The 19,831-nt window shown below is 36.3% G+C and overlaps 1 protein-coding gene across 4 annotated transcripts in view; it reads right to left on the reverse strand.

Annotated features, from left to right (window-relative positions):
- Nucleotides 1–19,831, reverse strand: part of LOC149813357 (transmembrane protein-like protein) — a 79,368-nt gene that overhangs the window by 41,608 nt on the left and 17,929 nt on the right. For all 4 annotated transcript variants that reach the window (XM_089992012.1, XM_089992013.1, XM_089992011.1 and 1 more), the window contains 4 exons: nucleotides 7,568–7,636; nucleotides 6,617–7,396; nucleotides 5,512–6,041; nucleotides 5,256–5,320 (listed from right to left, as the gene is read on the reverse strand). In XM_089992012.1, the coding sequence (XP_089848138.1) occupies nucleotides 5,256–5,320; nucleotides 5,512–6,041; nucleotides 6,617–7,396; nucleotides 7,568–7,636 (1,444 nt within the window). The remainder of the gene's footprint in view (nucleotides 1–5,255; nucleotides 5,321–5,511; nucleotides 6,042–6,616; nucleotides 7,397–7,567; nucleotides 7,637–19,831) is intronic.

Here is a 19,831-nt window from a genome sequence, read left to right on the forward strand (position 1 = left end):
CTTGGTGTGGAAGTTGACAGACAACAAGACACATTGACACTCATGCAACAAAAATACACTCTTGACCTTCTCGAAAGAGCCGGGATGACGAATTGCAAACCAGTCAGCACTCCTAGTGTATTACATCAAAGGTTGAGCTCTGAAGATGGTCATCTTTGTGTCAACCCTACAACGTATAGAAGTCTCGTGGGGATGTTACAGTACTTGACCTTTACCAGACCTGATATAGTTTATGTTGTCAATCAGGTATCCCAATTTATGCATGCTCCAACGGAGGGTCATATGGAAGTTGTGAAACGCATTCTACGCTATTTAAAAGGAACTATAGGAGACGGACTTGTTTATCGCAAGAACGATAATCTGCATAGAGGACATGAACTCATCACTTATACAAACGCAGATTGGGCAGAGGATCCAGATGAGAGACGATCTGTCTCTGGATATTGTGTATATATTGGACACAATTTAGTGTCCTGGAGCAGCAGAAAACAAAAGGCAGTGGCACGATCGAGTACAGAGGCTGAATACAGATCGATGGCTGCAGGCACGGCAGAAGCCACATGGATTAGACACTTATTGAGTGATCTTGAGGAGACAATTATTCGATCATTTCTTTTATGTGACAATCAAACATTTTATACGGCAGAAAGTCGAGATGAAGGAGATAGAACTACGTCATGTTCGAACAGAAGATCAAGTGGCAGACCTGTTTACCAAGGGGTTAACAGGACGTCAATTTTGGCTATTGAAGAGCAAGTTGTACATGCTCCAAAATCACGTACAACTTGAAGGAGGGTGTTAAAATACAATCTGCGTATGGATCTGGATCCAGATCCATACGCATATTAAATGAAACACATGCTCAATACAACTTCATTAATGGCATTCTTGTAATATCTCTGATATTACAAGGATCATTGTATATATGTTTTGTTTTATAAAGTTTAGGGTTTGGAGGTTGAGCCATCGTGTGCCGCCCCAGCCAATTGCGCATCTCCTCTCTCTCTCCCCCCTTTTCCTGTGCAAGCTGAACCACACATACATCCATACGAAATTTGTCACTCCCAACGGCTATATAGTTGTTGGGGAGCCCCAACAGCTCTATTGGTTGTTTACAATAATGCCCTTTCACATTAGTGAAAGGGACAACAAACAAAAAAAATAAAAAAGATTACAATGCTGCTCCTAATGGGCAGCTTCTATTACATAGGGAGAAAATGACAAAAATGCCCTAGGTGGGCAGTACTAATTTACAATCATAGGAACATAATATATATACATATAAATGTGCATATATATATAACACCACCCCTCAAATTGACGATGATACCAATAAGAGTTTGCCAAGAAGGAAAGAGAAGTGAGGTGATGGCAGAGCTTTGGTGAAGAAGTCTACAAGTTGATATTCCGATGTAACATAAGGAAGCTCAATAGTGCCCTTCAAAAATTCTTCTCGAACATAATGAAAGTCCATCTCAATCAGTGTTGTAAGTATTGTGCCGTATTGTTACGATACGGTACGTATATATTGTTATTGGGCCTAATCGATACGATACACACCCGTATCAAGATACGAGTATGTATCGTACGATATATCATACGATACACAATTAGTGCATTTTATATTGCACTTAATTCGTTTCTTTTTTTTTAATATATAATAAGACTCCTTAAGGTGAGTTTGTGTTCACTCCTAAAGAACTTTATAGTGATTTAGGGCTTGATTTCTTGCAATAAGAAGTCTTTATTTTTTTTGTTGAACTTATAAAATTTGGTTATGTAAAATTTTTAAGTATTTAGAAACACTTGGGGATTTTGTTTTTACATAATTTGTTTATGTAAACATACACTGTTACGGATCTTATGACTTGTTAGCGTAGTGTTGTTTATTATTTCACAATTTACATTTTTCTTATAAGATATGCATGCCATTCATAACAGCTCATGGACACATAAATGCTTCATATGTGATTTTATGGTTGTATTTTATGCAATTCACCATTGTTTCTTGTGGTATGATTTTTTAGAATTTTTACTAATTTTCTGATTTTTTTTTATTTTTTTTTTAAATTACTAAAAATTTATGATACATTTACAATACGATACAATGTTACTTTGGGCCTGACTGATACATGTTACAATATGATTTGTGTGTTTTGAATATGCATTGTGAACATGTTTGAAAACCATGTCTGTGTTGCATGTGCGCTAAAATTTTGCAAGTTGAAATAAATCACTTTTGAGATGTGCTGGTGGTCAGATGTGAAGCACTGCGAGCTATGTAGCCCGAGAGCAAGTGTTGCTCCAACTACTTATTTTATTCATGCATTGCAAAATTTATTTCTAGAAATTTTTTGTTTTTCAAATTTAATTACATTGTTAGATTGTGAGGATGAGAGCCCAAAATTTGTTGGTTTTGCATGTTGGTTTGCAAAGCGGTTTTTGTGTAAAGAACTTGAAATTTATTCAAAAAAGTAAAAGAGACCAAACAGTGTAATTAATCTATTTCTTGATGTGCCTTCCATAGTGTAGAATCTTGGATGGCGGTCATAGGGTTCGTGAGGATACTAAAACTCCATGTGTGATTGTGCCCCTAAACCCGATATGGTGGTTCACCTTCCAGCTACGGTTTTAAGAAGATTCAGCCACTTTGCCTGGGAATGGTGTTTTTTACACAGCTGTAGTTTTGGTATACCAAAAAAGTGGCATTAGTGGATGTTGATTTTTTTGATGTCCCGACATTAGATGTTGATTTCTAATGTTTTGATGGATGGTATTGATTCCTAATATTGATCGAGGAACAAGTGTAGAACCCAGTAATAAAATACAAATTGTATGTTAAGTTACAACCGAGAACCTAACTTGGACTTTGGGAATTTATGCCCGTTTTGAATATTTGCGGGTTTAAGAAAAAGTAGAAATTAAATTTGTGTGCATTTAATAGAGACATGCATGCAAAAGCAACTCTGATAAATAAATTAATAAATTATTTATGTGTGTGCATTGAATCATGCATATTTTACTATTTAGCATTAGTTCATGTAGTTCACGCATTATGCATATTTGGCTTTGCATAATATTTGTTTTTGCATGATATTTGGTTGAATGCTTGAATGGTAAAGTATTTGTGGTAAGTTATTGTTTGTGATATTTCTCTAAAATTTATGCATGAATTTGTTTATGTTATTTCCCTTCCTGATTGAATTTTTAGAGGAATTCATACGAAGGACTTTGATTCTTAACCATTTTCTTGAAACTGTTTTACAAGCACGGATGCTCAGTCATATTCAGACTAGCTGACTGGAGACTGCAAACTGTGTGACTGATGTTCTGGTTTCTGACAGGATGGTTCAATATTAATATAGACGATTTTTATGTCTTAAACTATTTTGACAGTTTGATTTAAATTAATAAAGTTTGATTTATTCTTCAATTAATTTAATGCACGATATGGTTTGTGGTTTGACATATTAAATTTGTGATGCCCAGGATCCTTGGGTGAGTTTCTGCAATTGTTTAAAAAAATCACTATTTTTACGAGGATCGGTTGGGGTCGTTACACGACTATTTTCTAACTCAATCCAAGTTTGCTTATGGCATCATAGATAGATTTGGAATTCCAGATGAGAAAAGGGTAGACACTCTTGAAGTGATAAATACAAAAATAAAGATAGATGATGACACACCTCTGGATGATCATACTCCTGACCGCCAAATGATTGGGCTCCTCATATACTTAACAATTACCAGACCTAATATCTCACATGCAGTCCATACAGCCAGTGAATTCCAGCATTCTCCTACCATTGTGCATATGAGTGGCGGGATGTGTATCATTAGATATTTATAAAATTTTGTTTATAAGGGGATTGTTTTGTCTTCCTGCTCCCCACTTGAATTAATTGTTTATACTGACTCTGACTAGGGAGGAGATCCTAATGATAGACGCTCAACTACAGGTTTCTATGTGTTTGTAGGTGATACATTGATGTCCTGGAAAAGCAAAAAGCAACAGGTGTCGTTGTCGTCAACCGAAATTGAGTATTGTGTCATGGCCACCACAACATCTCAAATTGTGTCGTTAAGAAGATTATTGGAAGACATGAGGATGCATATGCAATCACCTTTAAGGTTATGTTGTGACAATAAAAGCGCCATACTTCATAGCCGACAATCTCACAATTCATGGGTGCACCAAACATATTGAAATGGATTGTCACTATGTTCTTGAAGAGTATCTAAAGAAGACCATCATCCTGCCTTATGTAGCATCGAAATTTCAGTTGGCCAACTTCTTTACGAAATTTCTTCCCTCTCTCCAGTTTCATTTTTTACTTGACAAAGTTTCGGTGATTAAACCGTAAGTTTGAGGGGGAGTGTTAAAGTATATATATATATTTCTGGATGTAATAAGTAAAATCCATTAGTGGTATTTTAGTCATTTCATCTTATCTAATTAGTTGTGTTCAGTAAAGGCATTTTAGGGTTTTCATTTTTTTGTATTTGATTCATTTTATCAAGGGCATTATAGTCTTTATAATGCCCTTGAAATAGAGTTGTTGGGAGTGCTCCCAACAGCTATATTTCTATTTAAAATTTGAAAGGCAAGCTGGAGTTAGGCAGACCCCTACCAGTTATACAACCATACCATTGGGTTTTGAAACTGCACCATCCCAACACAAGGTGATGTGCACTAGCTGCTCCTATTAGACAAGTGGAGCCCCCATTGGTCCCAAACAGCTATATTTCTATTCTTTGGTTGCACTCTCAGTGGCTCTTGTTACTCCTTTTTGTGTATAAATAGGAGATGAATCTCGTCTTGTATGTTATGCTTGTTCTCAAGCTCTCTCTCAATAAATCCTATATATTTTTTATGTTTACTCTCTTGCCTATAAGTGGCATTGTCTGTGATTATATCTTGACCCATAAGTGGTCTCCATTTGTGTGTTGAACTTGCCCATAAGAGGCATTTGTTTCTTTATATCTCATTACATACATATATATATATATATATATATACATCTAAATGTATATATACATATATGAATATATATATTTTAACAATAGATGCCCATTGAGAAACTCTATTAATGGAATGAGGTGTTAGGATTTTCATTTAGTCTATAAAATGATTCAGGTTTCCTGACGACTATCTTAGGTTTATTTCACAATTTGCATTAAGATCTAAACCATTTCATTGGAAATATGTTAAGGAGTTTCATGCAAACAAGCGTAAATAGTGATTAGTTGATTACCCTTATGAGTAATGAGTTCAAGAGAGCAATCAAAGCCTCCATGGTTGAGATCGCAAGAACAGTAGCTGAAAAACAAAGAGAAACTTTAGACAAATTATTAAACAGAAGAGACCTTGGACACATGATACTTTCATGCCAGTTGACAATCCTGAGATGCAATTCTTATACTATTGACATATCAAGGAGGCACTGCCATTAGATAAGCATAAAAAGGGAAGACAACAGATTATAGAAATGATCATTGTCAAAGACTAACCTGTATATAGACAGACCACTTTCATCCACAGCAGAATGGCAAGTTCCATGATTATAACATCCATTTGGGCAATCTTCAAGTGTAACGGACATGGTTATCTGCTGTTGAGGAAGGCCACCAGTTGCATCCCTTAATCCAAGACACCAAGTACCTTCGGTAGCATAGAGAACATAAAAGTTCCCCTTTTCTTTTATTAGTGAGCCTTGTGATGTTAAAAACATGCTGTCTTTGCTATAACTTGACCCATTGTTTTGATAGTCCCACAAGTCAATTGAGGGTAATCCACCCAATCTTGCATATATCTCATATTTGATTTCAGTATCTGATCTTATATTTACATGCATATTCCGCCCAGCTGCACCAAGAGGAACATCCACAAGGAAGTACGTCCAAGCAGAGGTTAAATTATATTGAGATGATGAGTTGCTCAACAAAGGCTCGAGAAGAAAATTAGCTGCCCTTCTTGATGCATATTGATCACTTGGCACATAATAAGACTCCAATGGCAGAGACCCTCCCTTAACTACTCTCTGCAGAACACAATTTCTGTTTGCATCAACAAACAAGCATAGAAGATTCCTGTTGACCTCTTTCAAAAATCAAATCCGCAAAAATCTTACATGTCTATGAAAATCCTAACCAGGTGGTGAAAAGTTTTCATGGATGAATAAACCAGAAATGAAAAATAAATAAATGTTTAGTTCATGGTGTAAGAACCACAATCTACTAACCCTTTCAAAGGTTGGGATCTGGGGTCAGACAGCAAAACATATGAACAAGTAACATGAGCAACAAGATATTGTCAGGATAGGTTCTGATCTAGAAGGATTTATGTTGTGAACTTTTTCTTTAAACCTATGGCCCCATTTGTACATATGCTGGTCACTTCTTTGGACTCAGCAAAGTGAGGCCTGGCTTATAAATCAAATGGATAAAGAATGCATACATTTCAAGCCAAAAAAAAAGTATACATGATGCATGATATGCTACATTTTAGAAGAAACTGCTCTCTTTACATGCAGAATTGCAGAGCATAACAGTCAAGCAAAAGCAAAGTGGAAGCTTTGTAAGAAACATGTCAATGGAGACAAATATAGCACACAACCTGAAGCATATGACTTTCCCATTTACAGTCTTCTCCACCCTTTGCCGTAGGGCATGCATATATTTTCCACCCAAAAGAGAAGCAAACTGAAGAACTTGCATTCATGATCTGCCCATTTAAGCTTGTCTCGTTAAGAACATAAATCGATACATACCACTGGCCGATTTTGGGGAACTGGATAGTCAATGGAAATGAATTTAAATCAGCATAATAATCATAGAATGTACTTGATGGTATTGCATTATGCCTAGCCAGACATATTATTTGTAGACCACCATCTTTCACTGAACTACCAACATTGCTGTTTGACTTGTTCATTGCAGAAGACCAATTAAGTTTTGCATCCTTAACAGAAAGCTGCACTTGGAAGGCTATACTTGTTAAATCCAATGAATACAGTTTCATTTCACCAATACTAAGACATTCCAAATCTTTAGAATCTTTGCAAACAGTACCATTTTCTGTAGTTTTCAACATGCGAGACATTGAAGGTTCTTTCCACTCAGAAGAAATTTGCAGGATCTGTCCATATAAATTTTTCTTGAATGACAAATACCTATTTCCTAGCAAATAGTCATAAGATCCTATCTCACTGGTTTCAAAGTAAGCTGCTCTCTTTGGATCCAAATCCAAAAGACCCCTTGGATGATTCATATTATCAGATAGAACACAAGAAATCACATTGAGTGTTTGATTGCAGTATGGCCCCCCTAACGATGGGATTATACACCCTGATATGGTTAAGTTAGCGCTAAATAGATATGTTGGACCTCTGGTAATCTGCAACATATAACAGAAAAATATGAGCTGTGATTGTCATCTACATCAAAGAGTAACACCAACTTACTAATAAGTAAAGATTTTAAAAAATTGAAAATTTAACTCAGAATAAACAGTGTAAGAAAAGCCTGAACTCAAAATTATTCCATGAGCTTATTCATTTAATCTTACCATCTTTGACTGGGTCCTCATAGGTCCGATGCCATTGAAAAATCCAAAATATATTGCACCTGGAAATACCTGCATATTCTAACATATTTCAGACTGCATAGTGCATACATGGAAATGTTAAAAATGTAAATACATTGTATATATATATATATATGCAATACTATATTCGTATGTATACATATAAACATATTCTATTTTGTTTCTTTTCTTTTCATTGTTTTTTGTTTTTCAAGCCTAGTCAACCAAGGTTGACCAAGCCCAACTGCTAGAGAAGGCTCCTCTAGCCCATTTTGTTATTTCTTTTCTCTCCCTATTTGTGTATATAAATAGGGGATCTCTCCCCATTGTGTGGTATGCTTTTTGCATACTTGGTATTAATAAAATATTAATTTATTAATTGTGAGAGCCTTTTTTGTGTGTTCCTTTGTGGGGTTTTGTGAGTGGACCCTTTATGGTTCACTTTTGTGCTTGCCCATTTTTGTATCTATTGGTGGACATTCTTGTTCATAGTTGAAGACTCATTTTCTTTCATGGTATCAGAGTCATAGTCCTCTTGATCGTTGGTGATTGACAACTACAAGTCCATGTGTCCATGTTCATGCACCTCTTAATGAAGATCAGCTTGACTCCTTAGTTGTCAAAGGCGCTAGGTGGAGCCTAGGCGGTGAGTCCTAAAAAAACTAGGCTGGGGGACTAGTCAGTACCTCAATTAAAAAAAATTTAAAAATACCCGAAATATGTAAACAAACTACTAAAATTAATAACAAACATATATACAACATAAAATCAATCAACAATAAGCAATACACAAAAGACATGTCATCGAATATTATAAAGCAATTATATTAGATAACCTGCTCAAAACAATCAAGAATAAATGAACAATTGAACAAACAAACCATACAGATTATAACTCAAAAACATAACCCAGAAACAGTCAAACAGATTATATATGAATTCCATACACACACACACACACACACACACACACACACACACACACACACACACATATATATATATATAAATGAAACAAACAAACATAGAATATATATACTATACATATTAAATTAACCGAAACAATAAATATATAATATATAACTGAAATACAAAATATTATAACATATAAATATGATATGTTAATAATATAATTATATATTTATACAAAAATATACATATATGTGTGCATCAGAAGCTGTGTGTTTGGGTGCATGTGAAGTGTGAAATGTGAAAAAGAACAGTCAAACAGATCATATGTGAATTACACACAGATATATAACTCAGAAATATAACTCAAAAACAGTCAACCAGAAATATAACTCACAAAACATTACTCAGAAACAATCAGCCAAAAACATAACTTAGAACAGTCAAACAGATTATATATAAATTACATTACATACATAGATACATATATATAAATGAAACACACAAACACAGTTACACATAATATATATTATAATAAAAGGAAAAAGAAAAGAGAAGAAGCAAAAAAAGGGGAAGAGAAGAAGAAAACCCAGAGAGAATGAGAAATCGAGAAAGGTAGAGAGCGAGAGTAAGAGAGAGAGAGAAGGGGAAACGAAAGGAAGAGAGAGGGAGAAAGTGAAAACGGGAAAGGTGTTACGCCTTTCCCCTTTTTATACCCAGGGGTCAAAAAAAATTAAAAATATCAGTTGGACCGCCCAACCCAACCTAGGTGGTAAAATAGCCCCTACTGCCCAAACCCAATAGCCCAAGCGGTAGGTCAGTGCCTAGGCACGCCTTTGACAACAAAGCTTGACTCTTTGTTTGGGTGCTCGTGGATTGCTTCTCAAAATGTTTACGGTGTGGTGCTCGTGGTGCTCAAGAGATGCTCATTCTCTTTCTCTCTCTATCTCTCTCTCTCTCACCACTTATCTTACTCTCTATCTCACTTTCATATATTATCTTTTGTAATCATGGATGATAAGAAAGTGCCACCGTCATGCCCATCAAACTTAACGATACTAACTATGTGATTTGGTCTTTTATTATGAAGCATCATATTTGGGACAAAGGGTTAGTTGATGGATTTGATTCATAACCTAAACTAATTCTCACCAAAGTAGAGACTAAAAAGGAAGTGGCTCTTTTGGACGAAGAAAGAACCAAAGTTATATTCAAAGATGAAAAGAAATAGAAAGAGGGGACAATGGGACATGCCAAGATAATGTCTTGGCTCATTAATAGTATTGATATTAAAAAATGCTCTAGTCTTGCAAAAATTGAGCATGCTAATAATACTTGAGAATACCTCAAAAATATGTATTTCCTTAAGGATATTGCAGATGTATGCAATTTGAAGACAAAGTTCGGACTATGACCCCAGGAGACAAAAGCATTAGGGAGTACTACAAATGAGTTACCAAACTTTGGAAAGAGTTGGCTCTTCTTGAACAAAAAATGGCATTGCCCCCAAGACATTGAGCTTTGACAAAAACAAATTGATATGGTGAATTTTTACCAATTTGTTAATGGGCTAAGACCCGAATTTGAATTTACTAAATCGACTCTTTTACATAGAGAAAAAGTATCCTCTATTGTTAATATTTGATACTATAGAATAGCTAAGTATGGAGGAAAATAGGTTGAAGAAACATTCACTCAAGAATGATGAAGATTCCGTTTTGATCGTATCTAGGCCGAGCACCTACACTCGCACATACCACAGTTGGCAAACTCGTGATTCAAGCTCGGATCGAACCCCTACTGGGACACCGAGTAAGCGAGTTGACTCAGACGAGTCGGGACTCTATATTTTATAGTGTAAGCACATGAATAAGACATGGAAATAACTAAACTTCAAGCTAATATGTCAATAGCTAAGTTATAAAAACATATAATTATGCATGATTATTAACTTTTTTCATTGAATAATATTATATTCTTCATAACAAGTGACTTTATATAAGAATTATCCATTAAAATAATAAAATACATGATAAAATTTTTTATTTAATGGGTTGGATCGACAGTCCTGAATCGTGACTCAGTTGGGGTTCGATCCGGATTGACTCGAGCGATTCTCGAGTCAACTCGCCAGGTTTGCCAACTATTGCATATAGAGACTACCTCATTGGAGACAAGGCAATGAGTATGCCAATAAAAAAAAAAATATTTGTCATTATTGCCATGAACCGGGACATATTAAACATGTGTCCTAAGTTTAGAAGAATGAAAGAAAAGAATTATATGAAAAGGAAAGTGGTTGCGGTTGAAGTGCCTCAAGAGAAGGACGTTAACAACTCTCAAGACTCATCTATTGAAATAGCTAAGTCCTTGTCTCAATTGGTTGAAGCTCTCCAACCCCTCATTAGAAGGTTATCTTATTCAACTGGAGTCGTAGTCTCATCCTTTTCCAACCCTGGTAAGTTTTATTGACGTCTTGATTTTGGTGCATCATGTGTAAAACCCGTAATTTTTAAGGATTATTAATAAATAAAGAACTCATTTTTTTTATCTCCAAATTAGAAATGTGTTTCTAGCTTTTGAATTTCATTTATATATTTAGTACATATTCATTTGTTCATTCAAGCCAATCAGGATATAATTTGCATTTATAGAACTATTTTGGGCTATAAATCACTATTTATATATATATATATATATATATATATTATATTTAAATATATTTTTTATAGAGTTTGTAAATTATTAGAGTATATTTGTGTGTTATTTGGCTCTTGGTAATGATTTATAGGGTAATTTGCTATTTTTGGCTAATCTTGTTATAATTGGCATTTTTTGAGTTTTTGGCATTTGCGATAGCACACGAAGGGTTCGTTGTATTGCTTGAGTAGCGGTCTTTGCAGACTTCGAAACTCCTCAGTCTTTTGAGTTTCGATTCATTGTTCTTCACATTATTAAGGTAAGATTCCTTAACTGAACTTATAGAGAGCATGTTTAGACACCAATTGTGTAAGCATGATGTTGCACTGAATATCTAAATGAATTGCAAATACAAGTTATGCTCACACTTCACTTAGTTGTGGATATCTAAGACTCTTGTGATTGTAGTTTGGAGATCATGTTTGTCATGATTATAGTTAGCAGAATATGGAGTGTGTTTGCTGCATGTACACCTGTGTGTGGGTTTGAATGCCTGTGCACTTATGAATGTATAATATGTACGCAATGTGTGTCATCATACTTTGGTTTGCGCATACTATATTGTTTTGTGTGTTTGTATAAATTTGATACATGGTGTATATATAACTACTATGGATATGTATAAGTCGTGTTTGATGCATACTGTGGATGTTATATATTGTCTTGTCATATGTGTAAAAGTATCTTCGACAAGATACTAAGATCAAGATCTTAATATTCTTGATAATAAACCTGGCACAAATGCACAATAAGAACTCTTTAGAACACTTGTGCATAAAAGCACAACTCACAAAAACTCACAAATGCACAAAGGCATAAAAATAATGGAATCACTTTATTGAGCACTTGGGCTTTGACTCAAAGCCATAAAGAAATACAAAGGGGAGAACCCCTATTTATAACAACACAAAGAGGGCCTTGGAGGGGCTCCACTCATAGACGTTGGAGCCCCTCCAACGGTCACAAATGTGACCGTTGGAGGGGCCCAACGTCTATGTTAGTGGGCCCCCCAAGGTACCTTTTGGTACTTTACATAAAATAAATAAAAAAGACAAAAAGAAAGAAAAATAAAATAAATTTACAATCACATTCATAAAGTGAATGTGCGTAAAACAGAGGAAAAGACTAAACTACCCCCCTACGGCTAAACAAATAGAAATATATATTTTATATACTATATGGTACGGAATGTTGGGCTGCCAAGAGACATCATATTCAAAAAATGAGTGTAGCTGAGATGCGGATGCTTAGATGGGTGTGGAAATACAATAAAAGATAAGATTCGGAACGAAGAGATACGTAAGAAGGTAGGTGTTGCACCCATTGAAAATAAGATGCGAGAGAATCGTTTACGGTGGTTTGGACATATTCGGCGAAGGCCTAATGATGCTCCAGTTAGAAGGTTGGAGAAATGGGAAAATATATTAGTTAAAAGAGGTCGGGGTAGGCCTAGGAAGACTTGGATGGAGATGATAGGAAAGGATATGAATGCTTTGAACCTCACCGAGGACATGGCGTTGGATAGAAATGATTGGAGGAAAAGGATTCATGTGGAAGACCCAAAATGAATTTCTTTTTTGGTTCATATCGCTGACCCCAATTGTTTTGGGATGAAGGCGTAGTTGTTGTTGTTGTTGTTGTATATATATAATAAGTAGATACATATACATATATATATTAATATATGTATATGTATTACCTTATATATATATAATATATATATATATATTACATTATATGATTATGTACATAATTTAACACCCCCCCTCAAACTTAGGGCAGGATGACCGAGAGTTTGCTAAGAAGGAAGTTGAAACGCGGAGCACACAAGGCTTTAGTGAAGAAATCCGCCAACTGATATTCGGACGTGACATATGGAAGGTCAATGGTTCCTTTGAGGTACGCCTCCTGAACATAGTGACAATCTATCTCTATGTGTTTGGTCCGCTCATGAAAAGTGTGATTTTTAGCAATATAAATCGCACGTTTGTTGTCACAGCATAGCTTGGTAGGCCCTTCAATTGTGATCCCCATGTCTTCCAGCAACTGATGAATCCAAACAATTTCCATGGTAGTAGTCGCCATGGCACGATATTCAACTTCAGTTGATGATAGAGACACCTTTTGCTGCTTCTTGCATCTCCATGAGATCAATGAGTCTCCTAAGAATACACAAAAACCAGTGGTGGAGTGACGGTTATTTGGGTCACCTCCCCAATCAGAGTCAGTATAAGCAATTAATTTTAACTCAGAAGAGGGTCACCTCCCCTTTAGGTATCTTACGACACGTAAGATAGCACCCATGTGAACAAAAGTTGGTGCATGCTGAAACTGACTTGCAGTATGCACAGCATGTGAAATATCTGGTCTGATAATACTTAGGTACATCAACGATCCTACTAGGGAGTAGGATCGGAGAGAAGAACACCATCATCGATCTTCATTTTAGTTCCTATTATAGCAGAAGTTTCACAAATTTTGTCGTCTGTAATACCTGACCTGTCAATAATCTCAGATGAAAGCTTAGTTTGAGACAAAAAATATCCTCTATGAGAGTATGCTACCTCAATACCCAAAAACTAAGTTAAGAAACCCAAGTCAGACATTTCAAACTTATCCTTTAAAATGGATTTTATGCTTTTAATCCCTTTAGAATTGCTTCCAATTATAAGCATGTCATCCACATATAGTAGTAGAATAACAATCCCTGCATTAGATTTTCTAACAAACAAAGCAGTATCAGTGAAGCAGGATGAAAAACCATTTTCTAACATTACGGAGTTAAACCTATCATACCAAGCCTTGGGGGCTTGTTTCAAACCATAAAGTGTTTTTCGAAGGCGAAGCACTTTTCCTTTAGGAGACTCCATTCCAGGAGGAACATCCATATATACTTCTTCGTTTAGATCTCCGTTTAAAAAAGCATTCTTAACATCCATCTGGTAGATGTTCCACTTATTGATTGAGGCAACAGTTATAAGACATCGGACGGTGACCATCCGAGCTACTGGGGCAAAGGTCTCCTCATAATCAATCCCATATTTTTGACCATATCCTTTTGCAACTAAACGGGCCTTGTATCTCTCAAGGGACCCATCACTCTTAGTCTTGACCTTGAACACCCATCTACACCCTATAGCTTTCTTGTCTTTAGGGAGGTTTTGAAACTCCCATGTCTTTGCTTTTCTTAGAGCTTCAAGTTCATTATTCATAGCGACTATCCATTCTGGACATTTTCGTGCTTCCTCGAAGTTCCTAGGTTCTATGTAAGAGTGAATGACGCTTAGACAGACTCTATATTTAGGTGAAAAAGACTCATATGAGATGAACCTAGAAGGGGGTTTTCTTGGTCTTTCGGTCCTACGAAGGTTTTCCTCACTCGGAGGAGTAGTCTCACTATCATCATATCTTTCGAGGGCACTTATGAAAGTATTCCTATCTCTATGAGAGTAGGTTATGGGATCTCTATGCGGTTTTTCGTTGATATGTTGATGAAGCGATGAGGGCTCAGAATGGGTTTCATTATTACTTAGGTCATTTTGATTTGATTCGTCATCACTAGAATCATCATCTTCTGTCAATAAATCAAACAGAAAGGAATAGTCTATATTCTCGTCATTAGATTCAAGTTTTTCGAAACCACTAATATTTTTCAAGAAACTAACATTTCTGGAAACATATAATTTATCACTTTTAATATCATAGCAACGAAAGCCTTTTTTGAGTTTCAGAATAACCAAGAAACGCACAAGGAATGGCCTTAGGGGAGAGTTTGTCATTTTTATCAGTAAGGACAAAACACTTACATCCAAAAACCCTTAACCTGCTATAATCAGGTTCTTTTTTGTATAATTTTTCAAATGGGGAAATCTTGTTCAAGTTTTTAGATGGAAGTCTATTTATGAGATAGACAGATGTAAGGGCTGCCTCAGCCCAAAGGTTTTTCGGAATGTTTTGTGAAATGAACAAAGTTCGTGTTGTTTCAATAATATGCCTATGTTTTCGTTCAACCAACCCATTTTGTTGGAGAGTTTTAGGACAAGACTTTTGATGAAGAATACCATGATTTCCAAGATAACTTTTGAATTCATTGCAAAGATATTCGCCACCCGAATCGGTTCTAAGGATTTTTAAATTTCCATTTAATTGATTTAAAACCATCATATGAAATGTTTTAAAAGTTGAAAAAACTTCATGTTTATGTTTAAGAAAGTATATCCAACTAAATCTAGTGAAATCGTCCACAAAGATAACATAGTATGAGAAACCTCCCTTAGATATCACTGAAGCCGGACCCCATACATCGGAGTGAACAATTTCAAAAGATTTTGTTGTAAACATGGATCTTTGAGAAAAAAGGAAGACTTTTCATTTTCCCAAGAATACATTCATTTCAAACAAAATTTCCATTACAAAGATGCTTAATAAAAGGCAAATAAGAGATTTTAACAATGTTGGGATACCCAATCTCTTATGCCATACATGAATATTTTTGTTTTGAGCAACATTACAAAATTTATTCTTGAGAATTTTGAGAAAATCAACATAGTAGAGGTCTCCTCTCCTAGAGCCTTCCCCAATCAACTTCTCGGACTGACGATCCTGTATCCAACATTTATCAGAAGAGAATTTTATATCGCAACCATAGTCCGAAAGTTGAGAAACGGAAAGTAAATTTAAGTTTAGTTTTGGTATAAGACGAATTTTTGGAATAAAGAAGTCTTGTTTTTCAAAATTGCTCATTCCTTTAATTTCAAGAGGTGTTCCATCCGTCGTTGAGACAAAAGATGGAAGAAAATTTTTAGAATAATCAGAAAGAAAACAAGAACTTGGAGTCATATGAAATGAGGCACTGGAATCTAGGAGCCAAGATGTCTTACCGAGAGAGGAGGAGGATGACATAGCGGCTCCAGAAATGCCTCCTTTGAGAAGAGGTTGAAGAGCATCCACAATTTGTTGAAGCGAAAGAGACTCATTTGATGAAGAAGGTCGTTCTTCTGGTTGGGATGCTAAAGTTGCGACAAAAAACTTCTTCCATTTGGGACAAATGGGTTTGATATGTCCCGGTTCTTTACAAAAATGGCAAGTTAACTTGCTATAGTCCCTTTTTCCATATCGATCATTTCCTCCTTGTCCTTGATTTTTGAAGTGGGGCGGTTTGTAGGTCTTCAAATTATTTCCGGGTCTTGACACAGCATTAACCATTTCATAATCATTTTGAGAAGGTGTAGCAAGGATGCTCAGATTATTTTTACTAATCTCCATACGGGTTTCCTCACCACTTAGCTTGGTGATAACATCTTCAATAGAAGGAGATGTGAAGGCGGATAGAAGAGAGGACCGAATTTGCTCAAATTCGGGTCTAAGACCATTTAGAAAGTTGAAGAATCGATCTTCCTCTAGTTGTTTGTGTCTTAATTCAATAGCTTCTCCGATCCATTTTGGTTCGAGCATAGCAAGCTCGTCCCAAATAGATGATAGTTCGGCAAAATATTCCCGAATAGACAAATCATTTTGTTGAAGGGTCAAAGCTTTCTTTTGGAGATAATATTTGTGAGATAAGTCCCTTGAAGTATACATTTTCTCAAGGTACAACCAAGCTTCAGAGGCCCTTTTAAACTTAATGATGTTGGCATTGATCTTGGTTTCAACGGATGAAAAAATCCAAGACAAGATTTTGAAGTTCTTCATCTCTCACTCATCATGCTTTTTGGAATATTCTTCTAGGGCCTTTTGTCTACCTTCACCTTCAAGAATCTTAATATCCCCTTTCTCTATGATAGTAAGTTTGGGTTCGGGTTCTGATATGGAACCTTGAACGTAACCCCAAAGGCCTTTCCCTTTGATATGGGCCTTCATATTACCGGCCCAAACATAGTAATTCAAACCACTAAGTTTAAAACCAAGCGAGAAATGGGAGTCTTTTTCACCCATTAGAGAGGAAGAAAGATAGAAAATAATGTGTACCTTAACGAATTTTCAAACCTTTCTTGACAAAAGTTGCTTCTAAAATATTGCCCGAAGGAGATGGTTAACTTCAAAACTTCACCAACTTGAGAGCACGTTTTTCGAGGTACTTTGCAAGTGAGAAGATGCACGATCCTCCTTCAACGAGGCTCTGATACCATGTAAAAGTATATTCGACAAGATACTAAGATCAAGATCTTAATATTCTTGATAATAAACCCGGCACAAATGCACAATAAGAACTCTTTAGAACACTTGTGCATAAAAGCACAACTCACAAAAACTCACAAATGCACAAAGGCATAAAAATAATGGAATCACTTTATTGAGCACTTGGGCTTTGACTCAAAGCCATAAAGAAATACAAAGGGGAGAACCCCTATTTATAACAACACAAAGGGGGCCTTGGAGGGGCTCCACTCATAGACGTTGGAGCCCCTCCAACGGTCACAAATGTGACCGTTGGAGGGGCCCAACGTCTATGTTAGTGGGCCCCCCTGTTAAAACATATGTAATAATACCATAATACCCGATAGGGGTATTATGGTCATTTCACAAAGTACCCCATAGGGGTACTTATTTTGTTTCTCGTATTTCACTATTTTTTATTTTTCTTTTTAATTTTATTTTTTGTATTTTTTGGATACCGAAAAGGGGCCCCACAATGGAGTCGTTGGGCCCCCCAACGGTCACATATGTGACCGTTGGGGGCTCCCAACGACTCTATTGGGAGCCCCTTTGGTATCCTCTTCTTATAAATAGGGGAACCCCCCATGTATGTTGTATTGCTCTTGAGAGCTCCTCTTCAATAATAGTGATATTATTTTTCATGTGTGTAGCCTTTTTATAAGGCCCTTTGTATATCCCTTAGTGGATTTTCTCTCTTGTGCTTGTTGCACTTGTCCGTGTGGGACATAGTGAATGCTTTAGCATTCTTGGTTACTTCCGCTTATTTCATTACATGGTATCAGAGCCATAAGATCTTCTAAAGGTAAAATCTTGTCTCTCTCTACTTCCTTTCTTTCTCACATCTTCCTTGTGTAGCAATGGAAGTCAAGATCGATCTATCATTCAAACTCAATGGAAAAAATTACATGATGTGGGCATCCGCAATGGAGAATAATCTCAAAGGCAAGAAGCTTTGGGGTTATGTAATGGGAACCGTTCCGGAACCCCAACTTAAGCTCACAAAGATGGAAGGAGATCAAGAGAAAGCACTTGAAGGCGATGCTCGTCTCAAGGCCATTGAAGATTATAATCATCAAATGGAAGATTGGGAGAGCAACCATGCAAAAATCCTAGCATGGTTTATGAATAATGTCGAACTTAAGGTATGTGCAAATATTGCAAAATTCCGCCGGGCAAATGAAGCTTGGTTTTTTATGAAGGGTATGTTTACCCAAAAGGATCTTGCAAGAGCTTATTTCTTGCAAGAAAAAGTAAGAACCACAAAACAAGGTGACATGAGCATACAAGATTACTATAGTGCTCTAAATCCTTTGTGGGATGAATTGGCTCTTTTAGAGCCTAAATGGGTATCTATGGAGGATGTGGTTCTAAGACAAAAACAAATGGAACAAGATAGATTGTTTCAATTTTTATTTGGGCTTCGTCCCGAATTTGAACAAGTGAGATCCTCACTTCTCCATAGATCCACGTTTCCTCCCTTAGAAGAAGCTATTGCCGAGATTACTCAAGAAGAGACTAGGCATAGCATGGGAAAAAGCATAGAGGAAGTTCTTGCCGTATCTAAACCCGGCAATCATGTTAAAACATACAAACCACCTCATTTTGGTAAGCAAGGGAGTGGTGGAAGAAAAATGATTATATGTCACCATTGTTATGAGCCGGGACATATTAAACCCGTTTGCCCAAAGCTAAATGGGGCATTCAAGCCAAAGGTGGCTTCCATTGAAGAATCCACCACCAAAGAAGATGACGGCAAGAACGGGGATCTCAAAGACACTCTTGGACAAATCTCCTTGGCTCTTCAACAAATTTTAAAGGTCACTTCTTCCACCTCCGGTGCCGCCATTGCCTCATCATCACCTCCCGGTACGTACTCTTGGATTTTAGATTCCGGAGCTTCTTTTCACATGACCCCTCATGAAAATGCATTAACCAATGTGCACACCAATTCAAAAATGTCTTGTGTCTCTACGGCCGATGGAACTTTTCTCAAAATAAATGGTGTTGGAACTCTTGATTCTAAAAATGTTCAAAATTTCCTTGTTCCAAAAGTTAGAATAGTTCCAAAATTAAATCTTAACCTCTTTTCCGTTTCTCAAATAGCCGACCATGGATGTGAAATATCTTTCACATCCCAAGGGTGCTTTGTGCAGGATCTCCGGTCCGAGAAGCGGATTGGGCAAGGCCATAGGAAGGGAGACCTTTATTTTATGGATAATTTAATACTTCCAAATACCTCATTTTGTACTTATGTCCAAGACAAAAATATTGAAACTTGGCATAAAAGGCTTGGACATCCAAGTTACTCTAAAATGTATCTTTTTCCTTTTGGACACAAGTTTTGTAAAGAAAAAGATATCAATTGCAAAGATTGCATTTTTGGCAAAATGAAGTCTACTCCTTTTCCTATTAGATCCTTTGTGACAACAAGACCTTTTGAATTGGTGCATTCTGATGTTTGGGGGCCATCTCCGGTTCTAT

This window comes from Nuphar pumila, chromosome 16 (genome assembly GCF_984573655.1).
Source record: "Nuphar pumila chromosome 16, dmNupPumi1.hap1.1, whole genome shotgun sequence".
Classification (NCBI taxonomy): domain Eukaryota; kingdom Viridiplantae; phylum Streptophyta; class Magnoliopsida; order Nymphaeales; family Nymphaeaceae; genus Nuphar; species Nuphar pumila.